This window comes from Astatotilapia calliptera, chromosome 17 (genome assembly GCF_900246225.1).
Source record: "Astatotilapia calliptera chromosome 17, fAstCal1.2, whole genome shotgun sequence".
Classification (NCBI taxonomy): domain Eukaryota; kingdom Metazoa; phylum Chordata; class Actinopteri; order Cichliformes; family Cichlidae; genus Astatotilapia; species Astatotilapia calliptera.
Window position 1 is genome coordinate 33694463 of NC_039318.1, and position 15878 is coordinate 33710340.

Consider the following 15878-nt stretch of genomic DNA (forward strand, 5'->3'; position numbering starts at 1 on the left):
TCAGGGGCCAGCTTTTTATTGTGCCGGTGTCATAGGTGTCACAGAGAGGGGGTTTGCAGCTGCTTTGGCTGCTATTGTCATTGCGTTGTAACGTCGGGACCTATGGATTAGAGCTTCTGAGTGTTTAGTTTCTCCACAATGTGACAGAGCTCCGCTGTGACATGTGGCCATTAGCCATGCTTGTGAATAAGTAATGATGTGCCCACAGCAAAGATAAACACACCCTGAGATGTATAGGTGCATATAGCTTGTGTATATGGATGAGTAGCTCAATTGTGTGTGTGGGTCTTGCTTATTGGCAGAATTTCTTCTAACTGATATGTGTTTTTGTAAAATGTGTGCTCGTCTGTGTGTGCTTGTGCCTGTGTGTGTGTGGGCAGAGACTGCTGACCAGGCAGCATATGCCAGGGCTCGGGCACTCAAAGACACACAGTCAGCACAATGCCTGTCACAGCAGCCAGCCAATCAGATCCCTTAAAGCATGGGCCAAAGGGCAGGCAGGAACCAATTGTCGTGACAGGGTCTTCTGTGCACCGGTGTAACTGATGGCTCAGTTTGGCTCAGTTTGACTCTGGCATTCAACGCCTTGTATTTATGCTAACGGATGTTGCTTCGGTTTCTGAATGACAGTTAATGTGTTGTTATTTATTAGATCACAATCATTACTTTGTGCAAATGTGGGCATTTCATACAGCGATGCATACACAATTACTTAAAAGTATCTTCCGTGACTTGTAATATAACCATGTTGCACAATATTTAATTATAGTTCCAAATGCAGAGATTGGAAAGCCTTATTACAAAGTACACAATGCTCACTATTCATTTGCTGTGGCAGATCATAGTAATACTACATTCTTCTTTTGCATTGTGGTTCTGCATTGGGCCTGAGTCTGTCAGTGTCAGACATTCATTTTTAGGCTATGTCAAGATATTCTAAACTGCATGTACAAAAGCACCAAACGGAACTACTCTGCTTTGTTTGTTTCTCAAACCATAAAAAGCTCGTCTGTTCATCTTTTTGTTCACTTCCTTTTTTGGGGGACCGGTACATTGTAATACAAGGATAGATAAAAGGATAGCTCGATTCTTCTCACTGGACTGAATAACTAGACATGGAGGATACAATCAGAGCTCTGCGGACAAGCTTTTCTGCCTGTTCCTCCTGCGATCATAGGGTTAGGGGATTTAAGGCTTTGGTTTCAGTATCCTCTTAAGATAGCAATGGGCAGTTAGATGGATCAAGTCACTGGAAGGAAGAAGGCGAGGGCGGGGGGTACATATCTAAAGATTTTCATACGTGTACAGCGAGAGGATGGTGCTGTATATGCGTCAGCTCATGTTTCAGAGAATTAACTACCAGCTGCTTGTGGAAAGAATTTCTGAAACAGTTTAAGCAACAGGCTACGAATGTGATTACTGACCAGTAAATAACAATTGCTTAATAAGGATAAGAGGTGAAAACTCCATTTGGAATGTAAACCATTCATGTCGGCTGTTAAGTAAAACTTGAATGTTGCTTTGATAACCATAATGGTATCCATATGGTCGCCTAAGGAGCCCATTAGAGGGAAAACAGTGAAAACAAGACACCTGTTTTGAATTTTGCCATTAAAATTGTGCTAATCTTTCCTACTGCAAAATGTTTTACTGCCTTTTCTCAGAGTTGGGCAGTGTGCCAGTCTTTTTACATGATGTACTCAAAGGCCAACGCAGACGCAAAACCTGAACTAACGCAATAAAAATGTGTTCCTATCTAAAATGATCAAATGGGATTTGTTTTTATGAAATCTCCTACACAAACCCTGCGGCTGTTCTGTCCCCTCCTGCAGTGTTTATTCAAATGCTCAAACGTGCGCACATTCACACTGACCATGTGCGCACACAGATAAAAAGCCCAGATATGACTGTGGGCTTGCTTTTATGATGAAAGGTGTCAAAATAAAATAAGTCTGAGAGTAGAAGAGAGTCCTTGAACTGTTTTGCATTACTTTCGTGCACTGTGTGACGGCGACTGCGGAGCAAGCTGAAGTTCAGCAGCTCATTCACAAGTCATTGTTGCATTGAGCTGGCACACGTGCCACGTAGAAAAAGAAATCTCAGGTCAGGTATGTTTGATTTCCTTCAGGCAAAAAGTATAATTATTGTAAATGCTAAAATACTGAGTGATTCCGACATGTAAAGGAAGAGATGCCATCTAATGCGTAAAGGATTTTCACTCCTTGCTTTGTCCTATACTTGCACCCAAACCTGCATGCAAGTAGAGCTTAGGCTGGCAGTGGAGTCTGTTTGGTAAATCCTGACTTGAACATTAACAGATGTGGTTAATTTTGTATCAATTAAAAGGAAAACCCCGGGCGTTCTTACTTTCATGGTGTCAAATACTGCGGTTGTATCAAAGTCACTCTCCAAACTGCACACAATCGACCAGATTTACTGAAAGGGCAAAATAATGTGTGAGAACAACCCCCTAAATAGTGCTTATATACACGTGTGGTTAGTTTTATAGGTGATTTACAAAAGTTGTGTTGTTTTTTAAACACATGTGCAGTCAGTTCATTTAAATATCAAGCATAAAAAATAAGACACGCGGGGGAGGGTGGGGTTAAATACTGGTGCAAATGGCAGTAAATTGCATGTCCTAAATGTTAGTAAATCTGGCCCAAGGTGTCCTTTGGAGTCTGCCCTTGATGTAGCAAGTTAAGGTACTCCCAGCTCATCTTATACGGATGCTTGTAAAGAATCCCTGGGCACTGCATTTGAAGGAATAAGCATGTGGTTGCATTCTACCGGTTTAATGATGTGAAGTGCATATCTGAATGCAAAATTTGATATTTAGGTAAACCTAAAGTTGTTTTCAGTGGTAAAAAACGAAAAAAAAACAAAAAACAATCTATGAGTAAAAGTAAAAAGTGAGTGAAATTTGAATAAATCAGCAAACATAAAGTAAGCGAAAAAAGTGCAAACATTATTATGTTGCTCTTTGTTGTTTGCTTTCTCTTCTGTTTTTTTTCTCCATACAGGTGACCCAGGTGTTTTGGTTTTTTTTGTTTGTTTGTTTTTTTCTTTCTTCCCCCCCTTCTCACCGTCTCTTCTCCCCTTTGGTTTTCTTTCTCTCCCTCTCTTTCTTTCATTCTTTCTCCCTGTCCTATCCCCCAGTCATGTCTGTCCCGTTTGTAGGAACTGAAAATAAAATAAATTCATAATTATAATAAAGGTCAATCAAATGGACCAATATGGCAAGGCCATGATGATCCACTTGGTAAAATAAATCCGCTTGGCATCTATCTTGGACTTAAGACAACAATTCTGATGGCTAAAGATCCAAACGGGACAAAAAAAAGGAGAAAAAAAAAGAAAAAAAAAAAAAAGAAAAAAGTGCAAACAGCTTTCAAAAATAGCATGCAAATACTGCTTTGTCCTAAATGACAAACTTTTGACTTACTCTGTCATAACCCCTTCAATTTCCAAATGTTGTCTTTGTACGTCATTAAAACTGCAGAAAATAGTTTGTTTGCTGCAGTAATAAACATACATTACTTCTGCAGCTGGTGTGCCAATGCTCTGCCAAAGAACAGTTTTGCATAATTCTGAGACATCAGTAGTATCTGACATAGTATCTGATGTATTGTAAATGATGCTCTGGGATGAAAATGCATAGGGAAAAGGAGCATACTGTATCCAAAGCACAGAAGTGAAGGTGTAAGGGAATGTGTAGAAAGAGCTAATAACAGTTATGCAATGTGGCTGTCGGATTACCAGGCAGACTAGGGACCTGACATTGTTACATAACACAGAGTCCAGACTTTAATCCATATAGCGACCTGACTGGCATGCTCCACGCATGACTAGAAGCCTTAACCTGGCTTAGACAAGGAGAGCTGTCTCTCAGAGGAATATTAGAGAAATGCTAGCATTTTGATATTAAGGCATGCTCTCTATGTATATTTACTACTTTACCCATACTAATAAATAACATTGCTAAATCACAGTGAAGTCCTAAGTTCTTTCAACTTCGTCTCACTGCGGAGGTTCGCAGTAGAACATGAATGAAATAATGAGAATAAAAATGAGTCTGAGGTTTTTAATGGGAAAAATGTGGAGTGCCCACTCTGTTGCCCCAAATGGAGGAGTTTAAGTATCTTGAAGTCTTGTTTATGAGTGATGGGAGATTGGAGTGGAAGATTGACGGACAGACTGTTGCACTACTGTCAGCACCAATGGTGACATTGTACAGGTGCACTGTGGTGAAGAGAGAGGTGAGTGTAAAAACAAAGCTGTCAATTTTCTGTGTTCCTGCCCTCGTCTCAACGAGAACTCTCAGTAGAAACCATAAGAGTTTCGACATCTCACTAGGAATCCTCCTGGACGCCTTGTAGGTTAGGTGGCAGGTCCCACCAGGAGCAGACCCAGAGCTCACTGGAGAGATTGCACCTCTTATCTGCATTGGGAATGACTTGGTGACTGGAAAGCTGGAGGAGGATGTTAGGGAGAGGATGTCTGGGCTTGTCAGCTTAGGTTGGTAAGTGGCAGAGGATGGATGGATGGATGGATGGATGGATGGATGGATGGATGGATGGATGGATGGATGGATGGATGGATGGATGGATGGATGGATGGATCCACCCCAACCGTTCACAGCAGATGGCCGCCCCTCCCTGAGCCTGGTTCTGCCGGAGGTTTCTTCCTGTTAAAAGGGAGTTTTTCCTTCCCACTGTCGCCAAAGTGCTTGCTCATAGGGGGTCATATGATTGTTGGGTTTTTCTCTGTATCTATGAAGCGCCTTGAGGCGACTTTTGTTGTGATTTGGCGCTATATAAATAAAATTGGATGGATGGATGGATGGATGGATGCAAGCAAGTACCCATCAGAACACTAAAAAAATGAATGATTATAAGTTAAGCATTGGATTGGACAGTAGATCAGATGTTAATATTTTCCTCAAATGAAAGGGAATTCCTCATATTTCCTTTCCGCATTGGCATTTACAGTATTCCTCTTTATTCACAAACACTATTACATTATAATCTACAGGGTGGGCCATTTATATGGATACACCGTAATAAAATGGGAATGGATGGTGATATTAAAGTCCTGTTTGCGGCACATTAGTATATGTGAGGGGTTTGCAAACCCCTCACATATACTAATGTGAGGGATTTGTACAACTATATTCACAAAATATTACATGCATTGTGCAGTATTAATGTAAATTACAGCAATTTATTAGAGTAGTCCTCTCTACCACTGTGAGTCGATGGCTTTATGGCTTTCTCTGACTGCGCGGTAAATACCTGGGTTATTCAAAATATTTGTATTCACTCTCATCTGATATCTACATGCAAATCGTTCATTTTTAGTACAGCGGCTTATATTGCTCTGGAGGAGGGTTAACTGGAAGATTACATGAGGACACTGCTGAAGTCGACATGCTTACAGAGAACATAATACAAGTAGCTTCTATGCACACATGCAGACATGTTGGGGAATTTAACCCCAGCAGGAGGCTTGACAAATTCAGTCTCTAAGATTTCCCTGGCACGGAGAACCAGCTCAACCAAGCCAGATCGATTTCAATCGGCGGCTTACCAAAATGATGTGGCTGCCAGCGGGCCAGCGTGATGGGCCTAAAAATAGTTTCGACCAACCCCGAGGCTGTGATGTGGCCACGTAAGCTCTGGTGGCGTCTGGGTTTATGTGTCCCTACTGAAACCCATCAAATTACAGATGCAAATGCTTATCAAAACTATTTCCACTTGCTGACACAGTTTACTAAGGCAGCAATTAGAGAAAAGGAAAATGGGAGACATCCCAGGAATGTGGGAAAAAAGGGAGAGATGGGAAAAATGAAGAAATAGGAGAGATGAATAGGGAATGGGTGGACAGTGTCAGCCTTCAGTAGGCCACAAACCAGTCTCTGCTCCCTCCCTCCCTTCTTTTTTTTTTCTCTTTTATATCCAACATCCACAGATCAAACGACTGGTGAACATAAATAAAAGCCTTGATGATGATTTCCCATGAGAGCTGTGAACAACTGCATAGCATGCATTCGCATCAAGCTACGGCAAAACAGCTGTCCGCGCTTCTGCTGTCAGCACGCCTGGTTGGCCCGCTGCCTGACTGCCTCACTTGCTCCTCAAATGGTTCACATCACCGAGACAGAGGGAGAGAGAAAAGATTATGGTTATGAATACTTCATAACCTAATTGGCCCTTGTTAAGGGATTTATCAATACATAATACTGTGGATAATAAGATAAGGAGATCCATCCTGTGCGTTAAACACATTAGGTTATGTTCCATGGGGGGACTTGTGAGGCGGAAAAGCCTTTTTACATCCAAGGGCTTCACACTTTGCCACACTGCTTCAAACCATCAACCAGTACAATTGTGCTCTAATTAGTCATAGTAGCAGCAGCACAGCAGGTGTTTTGTGTAGTGGCACCTCATTAAGGGACATACAGAGAAAAGGGGGTGGAGGGGGTTTCCCTTTTTATCCAACTGTAATATCTATTTCATGTCCAGGATCATGTGATTTCTGGAGCCTGGCCCAGCAGGCACTAGGTGATAGGCAGTAAACACCCTGGGCACTACATGGATCTATCACCTAATATCATTTCAGCTGCTGTGCATATTTGCCCAATTTCCATTGGCTATGAGAGTGGATGAGAGTATTATTGTGGTCCGCATGTTGCACTTGATTATCTTGGAAAAAATGGCAAGTACGTGCTAATTCTTGTACTGAGCCTTGAGTGTAAATTTAGGTGGATTGACACTATAGTAGTAAAAATGAAAAGAGACCACGCTGGAAAGAATCATAGTGAGTTAAAAACTCAGCAGTAGCTGGAGGTAATTCAGCCATTCCAGTTCATCTGCGCCGATTTGTTTGGACTGTGGGAGGAGCTTTGTATGAGAGAAACTGCGGGGCAAAAGGACTGCCGAAAAGAAGCTTTAATTCGAAGATCTACAGCATCGTGAGCAATTACTAATAATAACTGCATGGGTCAGAGCCGTAATACTTCTCAAAATACATATGTGACCACAGAATGATCCTGCAGGAGAGGCGGAGGGTGCTGCTGCAGGGAACAAATTTCCTTTTGAAGCATTATCCATTAAACGATTGAACTCTTTTATGCAAATGTTTTACAAGATAAAAGCATAGGAACCCTTGAGGTTCACCCATATATCTCCACACAATTTCCATGTACATAGTAGCTTATCCTTGAAAAAAATAAAATGCAAGTGCCTGAAGCCTTTGTGTGACCTCTTGACACGTTTTCTTGAGGGGATCAATACTTTGGTTCTCTTGTCACCATCTTGTACATATAAAGTTATGCTACAAAATGCACAAATGCGCTGATAGCATCAACTCCTTAGTCAAATTGTTCATCACATGAAGCAGCGTGTGACATCATTGGTTGAAAAGGTAAAAACACAGCAGGTTAGCCTACAGGCTGTTACTCTGTTCTTAAATGCAACCCGTGTCTGTGTGTGTGCACACATTTACATAACTTTGCAGCCAGCAGGTCTATAGTGAGATAACATTCCCTGGAACTCCGATGGTTCTATTTAGTTAGTAGTCACACACACGAACGCATAGCCTAAACACACACATACACATACAGAGGATCACAGGTAACATAATATAAAAAGTGGAAACTTCACTGAGAGCCAAGGGGACATTTGATGTGCAAAAGTGGAAAGTCTACATTCAGAAATGGGGCAGCTGGCTCGACTAACTTTGACCAACTGATTATGTTTTTGTGGTCTATTATCTTTATACTAAGCTTGGATTTCACACAAGCTTGCCTGTGTGCAACATTGTATTGACCTAATTTATTATTAGGCATAGAAAGCAGCCTGTGATATCTGTAGAAACTCCATGCAACACAGTGCAGCGTGATCTGTTCGGGGTGTTCCAGTCTTATCATATTAGTTTAGATCATGTATATATGTGGGCAGTATAGTGACTAGTACCATGCATGGATCATCCTGTTACATAAACCTGGGAAAAGTCCTGGCCAGCTTTCTTCTTCCTTCACTAGCAACAGAATAGTTCTCATCACACCTATTTGTCACTGAAAATAAAAAGTAACCACCACAGTGCAACTTCAGCCTTAAAACATCTAATATTAAATGAAAAATTAATCTGTTGGAAGTTTTTTATTTTTTGATGGACATAGTGCTAATTTGATAGACTTGAGCAGGTAGGCACTCCTAGAAAAAAGGTAGCATGTTCACTGTTTGCCTGTGTGGGTTCTCTCTGGTTTACTCCAGCTTCCTCCCACAGTCCAATGGCATGCATGCTGGGTTAATTAGTGATTCGAAATTGGCTGTAAATGGGATTTTGAGACTATGTGTCTGTCTCTCTGTGCTAGTGCTGTGATGGACCGGTTGACCTGTGCAGGATGTCTTCCTCTGGCCCTTTTTTTTACTTTTTAAAAAATGATGACATTCAGTGCTTTTTATCATCTTAGGCTTCTAACTCATTCCAGTGCCCCCCCCCCCCCCCAACACACACACACACACACACACATATAACCAAACTCTATTGAAAATGTTTTTGCAGCATTAATAACACTTTATTTTTTAAACAGAAATAATAATTTTCTTATCTTGGATATATGACCATGCTCATTTAAAAAACAAAACAAAAAAACATTAAATTATAGGTCTCACAAATAAAAAAACTGCTCATTTTTAAGTGATGGGAATTCTCCTGGGTTGTAAAAACAAAACAAATAACATGAGTGAGTACACACTGCTGCATAACAACGTGTAATCAGCAGGCGGTGAATAACACTTAAGGCTGAACTTTCCCCTCCAGCCATACAAAATATGCGTTTCTGCAGAGGGACGGCAGAGGACCTATCAGAATTACCGCCACGTGAGCTCAAATGCCTGCTTTATTAGAATAACTTTTCCAGGATTGGTCCAAATGCGAAACATGGTATTTATAGATGATATCTAATTGGTCGTTGCCTTTCAACTTCATAGCGAACACAGCGCAAAGCTTCCAGACGATGTTCATGGGCGTCTCGTACTACGAGAAAGTAGTGCGCCGCGAAAATTAATATTGCAAGGATATTTTCGAATAAAAGTATGATACAATTGTGGCGCGTGTTAAGTAGCTACATGGGAATGCATACGTGGCAAAAGGTCCCGAAAATACGCGCGAATTAAACGATAGTGTCTACTTGTGTTGGTGGCGGAGGGATATCGTTTTCCTAGTGCGCGTCAAAATATTGGCTTGGGAAGACCGCGCCAAAGCTCAGACAGCGGCCACTGTTCAGTACAACAGTCCGCCGCAGAGGCCCTTTAAACGCACTCTTCTGTCGGCACGACTACTATACACATCGGAGTGGTCGGCTTCCCTTTCTTCTTCTTTTTTTTTAATTCTTAAGAGGACTGTTTTTATCGGAGATACCTGAGTCGAGACACAGGAGTCATATTTGATGCTGGTTTTTGGGGAACGGTGTGCGACTTCGCGGTCGTGACACGACTTTGACGGGCGCGGTGCGGCGGAGTTGGCGCACTGCTGGACTGGATTTAACAGTTGCTCGCAGCCAAGACGGTTCGCGCCACCATTTACACTGCGTCTGAACCCACTTCTTTTCTTACTTATATTGTTTCTTCGGACTCACAGCGATTGAATAGAGGTCGTCTACACGGTCGTTTCAGCTCGAATATGTTGCTGTCAAAGTTTGGTTCATTTTCGCATATTTGCAATCACTCGAGTATGGACCATCTACCAGTGAAAATACAGCTTCAGCCGGGTAGGTTACCGTTACACTTGAGGCGTCTTTTAACTTCATTTATATTGGATTTGTAATGTAATGGCTAATAAATCGGAAGCATATTCTTAATTGAACAAAGTGTGCTACTACGGTTGCAGCTGACCAGTTCGTACAGCTAACAAGTTTAACCTCGCAATGCTGCATTCACCTTTTTTTAAATAACATTCCCCGTTTTATTTTGTTTTTCCCCCCTTGCAGTTAAAGTGGAGAAGGAGCCTTTCGAGAAGGTTTACCAAGTGGGATCCGTACTGGGAAGTGGCGGATTCGGAACTGTGTACGCCGGCAACCGTCTTTCTGACGGCACACCGGTAAGTACGGGATCGAGGGGGGGGGGGGGGTCTATGTTTTGGTCTTGCATGTGGCGCCATGAAAGTGGGGTATTTCTCAGCTCCCTAGTTCTCTCTGTCAGGAAACACGATGTGTGTCCCCTATAATTAACGCTCACATTGTATTCTTTTCTGTGTGATTTCAGGTTGCCGTGAAGCATGTCGCCAAGGAGCGGGTGACGGAGTGGGGCACAATTGTAAGTAGTCATCCGCCGACGATTTTGTTTGTTTTGCAAACACCCCCACCCCCCTCCCCGGCTGTTGCTGGGTGGCTTTATATAACTATATTGTATTTTTTCCCCCATTCAAGAAAAAAATAATTTTTTCCATGGTTAATAAATGCCTCAATTTGCCCCCTTACAGAACGGTACTATGGTGCCTTTGGAGATCCTGCTGCTAAAGAAGGTCAGCTCGTCTTTTCGCGGAGTTATCAAATTGCTGGACTATTACGAGCGCGCGGACGGCTGGCTCATCGTCATGGAGAGGCCGGAGCTCGTGAAGGATCTGTTCGACTTCATTACTGAGAAGGGTGCCCTGGACGAGGACACGGCTCGAGGCTTTTTTCGACAGGTTTTGGAGGCGGTCAGACACTGCTACAGCTGCGGCGTGGTACACAGAGACATCAAAGATGAAAACCTGCTGGTTGATCTACGCACCGGGGAGCTCAAGCTTATCGATTTCGGCTCAGGGGCGATTCTCAAGGACACAGTCTACACCGATTTCGATGGTAAGTAAGCGCTCCTTTTTTGTGTGTGTGTTAACAAAATTGTCTAATTTAATTCATCGCTTATGCGAGAGGCTTCAGTGCTGGACGTGTGTATTGTTTTGATGAATACGCATCCGTGTGGGCTGCGTTGTGTTTGCCCTTGGTGCCCCGCTGTGCTATATTCAGATATGGAGGCGTTCACGAGGCGCTGACGCAGTCGTCTGTTTTTGGTCGAGGGTTTTCTTCTCCCAGAGTCTCTCTGCGTTTTCCTTATCGATGATCTATTAAAGGATGTTGCTAATTTAAAAGTAAATAAAAGATCTCTCATATCGCAGATATGACTCACAGCATAATGATCATATTGGTGGCCATTTTTTAATCTGTGAATCATCCTCGTCTTGTGATAGGGAGACTACTTTTAATGTTTTTTCCCTTTCAGTAAAGGTTGAGTCACTGTTGTGTTTTGTGGATGCTTGGTCAGTGCCACGTAACATCTGTTTGTTGTGAAACCGGAGACTGTAGTTCACGTGATGGGCTCACGTTGCTTTTTTTTTTTTTTTTTTTTTTTTCCCTTCATGTTTGGTAACCAAGTTCCTCCTTCCAGGAGGGAAGGGAGGAGGGGAGATGGAGGCAGGTCACTCAGTTTGTGTTTTGTGGCGTAGGAAAAGATGGAAAGCTTTACTACCATGACTCAGCTATTTCAGACACATTATTCTCAATTTTCTTTTTCTCTCCCGCCTGCTGTTTCGTAACTCACCTCCCTCTTTTCCCCTCTTTGTTCTCTCACAGGTACAAGAGTCTACAGCCCACCAGAGTGGATCCGCTTTCACAGATACCACGGACGCTCTGCGACGGTTTGGTCATTAGGCGTGCTGCTCTACGACATGGTGTGCGGAGACATCCCCTTTGAGCAGGACGAGGAGATCCTAAGAGGGAGACTGTATTTCAGGAGGAGGATCTCAGCTGGTGAGTGTTAACACATGAGTTCACTCTGTTGCCCTCTAGCCATGGTTACTGGTATAGCTCATGAGGTCTATATTTATAAATCAATTCACATTAGAGTAAGACCTTGTAATCATAATGGATGACCTGATCAAATGGCTGGTAAACAGATTTATCTGTCATAAATAAAATTGAGGTTTTTTATTTTTGGGATTTTTTTTTTTTTTTTTTTTGTCTGTTTTTGATTTCCCTTGGTGCACTCTGTACCAGTCCCACTCACCCTAGAGAGCTAACCTTAATAAAAGGGGATGTGTGTTCTGGTGCTGTGATTGTATACATAAGCTGTAGAGATGAATCCAAAATATCAGGTTCTCTCTTTCAGTTTGTTGGCCCTTTTTTTCTTTTTTTTTCTTACTAAATTTTTTTTCTTGTTTTCTCCTCCAGAGTGCCAGCAGCTGATCAAATGGTGTCTGGCCCTGCGGCCCTCAGACCGGCCCACTCTGGAGCAGATCTGCGACCACCCCTGGATGAGGGCAGTGGCAGAATCACCCAAGTCACCGGAGGAGCCTGTGGGCAGCGACATCCGCCTCAGGACCATCGACACAGATTCTTCATCAAGCACAAGCTCGAGCAAGGAGAGCCTCTGAGGGAGGCTCTGATAGACTTTTTTTTGTGGGGGGGGGGGGCAAAAAAACAAATAAGACTTTGTGGGAAAAGAAGGGGTGGGGATAGGACTGATCTGCAACCGGACCCTCTGACCCAGCAGGCCCGGCAAGAAAAATGTACTTTAATTTTCCTCTTTTGTAGGGAATTTCTAATTTATTACTTATGTGTTCTTTTTATCTTATAGTTCCATCCCCTCTTTTCCTTTCAGTTGATTTTTACTTGTTTCCTAATGGGAAACATTTTGCTGTTTGGGCGGTCTTACCAGCACTATTTATTCCCCCCCTCCCCACTTTTAAATTTTAATTTTACTTGTTTTGTTACTAGGCTGGTATACACAGCTGGCAAGGCCCTCCTATTCAGACATGGCTGCTCTCATAGAGCATGGACATAACCCTTTTATTTAAATGTTTTAATTTTGATTTTGGAGTGCCTTTTTTTGGAAAGCTGCTTTTCAGGGGCGGGGGGACTTTTGTCAGAAACTGTTCTCTTTTCCTTTTTTTTTTTTTTTTTTTCTCCTTCTTCTTGGAATAGCCCTCAGCGTGACAGTTAAGTTGTCTCTGCTGTGATGGAAGGGGTGTTTAGGCTTTTTTTTTGTTTTGTTTGTTTTTGTTTTGTTCCCCTTCCTTCTTCTGTCCTCCCTCTCTCCATCACTGTAAGCCAACCAGCACCTAGCTGAGAGGCTAAAGTAGAAATAGTCAGGAGAGAAGGAGGTTGGGGGCTTGGGGGCTCTTCCTGGCAATGGAATACTTGAAACACACTCAACTTGACTCTGTGTCGCTCTCTTTAACGCTGCTCACTCACTCTATAGCCTGAACAGGTGTTTGGAAACTGGATCCTGTCTTTTCTGAATGTCTACAAAATGTCAACACACAGCCCACCCTTTTCTCCCGCTCTGGCCTCAAATGCCTGTTCCAGGGTTCATAGCCCTCCTGACTTGTCTGTTCTATATATACGCATACATTTTTTATATATTTTTTTGCCTCCCATCATCTCACTGCTTGACACTACATAGCCCCCACCCCTGGCCTTCCTCAGGGTTTGGGGTGTGAAATGCACAATCAATGCAATATTCATGGACTCAAATGTTTTTTTTGTTTTGTTTTTTTTTCTTCAAACAAATATTGTATAGTGTGTAGTTTGTTTGTTTTTTCCTCTTATTTGTGTGTACATTTTCTTTCCTCCCCCCATTTGGATTTAATTTATTCGTAAACATGTAGACATTCCCACACTCTGTGGTTATTTATTTATTTATTGTCTATGCTTAAAAAATCCCCCAGTTTTTTTTTTTTTTTTGTTTTTTTTTTTTTTTTTTTTTTCTGTTTTTGTTTTTGCATATCCTACTTGGCCTTTGGTTTGCATTCCTTTATAACTTATTTTTACATTTCAATTTTTTTTTTTTTTTTTTTTTTTTTTTTTTTTAGATGTGGAAGATGCACTGAAAGCAGTTGTCATTGTAAAAGCAGAATAAAACGTTTACTTAAATTTGAAAAAGAGGATTTTTGAATGTTATTTAAATACTTAAGAAGTCTGTTAATGTTGAATGACTAAGTTTCAGAGAAATCCACCTGGTTTTCTGTGCTGTCGAGATTCATTTGAGTTCTATGGGGAGCTCGTACTCGTCACATAGCCTCATATTCGGAGACCCTTTCAGTTTAGCTGTGTGACTTGTGGCTGTGAAGGATGGATGTCGCTATTTTTTTATACAAAAGTTTCAATAAAAGCTCATTTTTATGTACAGAAAATAACTCTGGTGTCCTGATCTTTTTGAGCAAAACCATTGCATACAGGCAGCTTTCTTACTGGTTGCCCCTCACAAACAAAGTTTAAACAGCAGGTGGGTGGGGCTTCTGTGCCGTCAGCCAGAGCTGTGTTTTCCCACTCTGACATCTGCAAAGTCAACAATGCATATGATCACTTTTAGGTACACTGGCCTTATTATTTTAATATTTGGCTATAGTTAATATGAGCGTGCACCAACGTAATAGCTGATTACTCACAGAAAATATTAATAAAAATTCTAATAGGTTTCCTTTAGATTACCACCATTTGCAGAAGATGGTGAGATTCAGACCCAGTGTTGTTCATCTGCTTGACAGCAATCCCCCCCCCCCCCCAAGGAGGCGGGGTGAAGCTAATATACATGTCCAGTATACAGCACGCTTCATTTACACCGCCTATAGTGATAATAACAGCGCTGCAGCACGCGGTGGCAGCGGCTGCTGTCTGAGTGGCTGAAGACAAATCTAACAGGAGCCATTAACTGGGTGACAACCTGCAGCAACCAGTGGGGCTAATAAGGGATAGATGTGCCTCTGGAGCTTAGGGGAGGAGACAGTGATGGCGGCATGACAGAACAATGCTATGCATCATCACGCACACACAACACATGCATCCTCTTAAATTTAAGTGATTGCTTTTTCATTTTTATTCCCCCTGCTTGCCTGTCTGCTCTGCAAAAACACAACTCATTCCATTACAGGACTCGGAAAGCCCACGGCAGGCTGATGGTGTACAGGGACTAGGAGTGAGAAGCATAAGGTGTGTAGGGTATGCTTTTTTTTTTAGGGAGGTGCTGCCCCCGCTGGCCAATCAGTGTTCTTTCTGTCATTATACACAACAAATGCATGTCAACAGTGTAAATGCAATTTTGCAAATCTTGTATCAGGATTGTTTGAAGTATATAATGTTGATTTTTCAATTTGAGATATAATTTTATCTCTACGTGGAAATCAGCCAATCACAGGGCCTCACACCAAGAAAGCCATTATCCCTGCAAACGAGAGTCATCTCAAACACTCACCCACACATGTCCAATTTTTACTTGACTGGCTGCTTCCAATTTCACTTGAGTGGAGACATATGGGTACTTCAAGACTGTGCGATACAGCTGGTCCCTAAATTTTCTCAAGGATCTAAGTCATCAAGAAAGACTGATGCTGGGGAAAGAAGGAGAAGGCATTCCTTAAAAAAATCCACTTGAAATATACATGTTGATATGTAGATTTGAAGCAGCCACTCAAGAGTCGTCTGACTATATTCGTTCTTTGCGTCAGTGGGTTTCTAAATGATAACACTACATGTCAAAGCCCTACAGTCTACAGAATAAATCTCATTTAAATAGATGAAATGACCATGATATGACAGCCCAGCTACCGTATTTCCCCAAGTTCCAGCTTTCTTCTCAGCTGGGCTGGCTAAAGCAACATGTTAACCTTTGGCAAAAAAAGAAGCAAATAACATTAAACTGTCCCTTTAATATTATTATTTATAAACCAGGATAACATCCAGACACACCGCAACTGGAGACGCCTCTATTAAATCAGTCTAACAAGCACATCTAAACCACGGTGCGATGCAACACAGAGCCAGAAACAGTGGCTGGTGTCAGACTCCATACATTGACATCTGTTTCTATAAGACTCCGAGCTAATCCCTCTATTGT

At 42.0% G+C, this 15878-nt stretch overlaps 1 protein-coding gene across 1 annotated transcript; it reads left to right on the forward strand.

The window, feature by feature from the left end:
* Positions 1 to 9247: 9247 nt before the first annotated feature.
* LOC113009414 (serine/threonine-protein kinase pim-3) lies at positions 9248 to 13564 on the forward strand. The gene is made up of 6 exons (XM_026147690.1): positions 9248 to 9775; positions 9995 to 10104; positions 10269 to 10319; positions 10486 to 10849; positions 11618 to 11794; positions 12215 to 13564. The coding sequence occupies exons 1-6, from the start codon at positions 9688 to 9690 to the stop codon at positions 12415 to 12417; spliced, it is 993 nt and encodes a 330-aa protein (XP_026003475.1). The 5' UTR covers positions 9248 to 9687; the 3' UTR covers positions 12418 to 13564.
* The last annotated feature ends 2314 nt before the right edge of the window (positions 13565 to 15878 follow it).

Bases quoted from the DNA above. Each gene is read 5' to 3' on its own strand.
- LOC113009414 (XM_026147690.1), top strand. From the start codon at position 9,688: ATGTTGCTGTCAAAGTTTGGTTCATTTTCGCATATTTGCAATCACTCG. The intron at 9,776-9,994 runs GTAGGTTACCGT...CCCCCCTTGCAG, and splicing joins GAAAATACAGCTTCAGCCGG to TTAAAGTGGAGAAGGAGCCT. The intron at 10,105-10,268 runs GTAAGTACGGGA...GTGTGATTTCAG, and splicing joins GTCTTTCTGACGGCACACCG to GTTGCCGTGAAGCATGTCGC.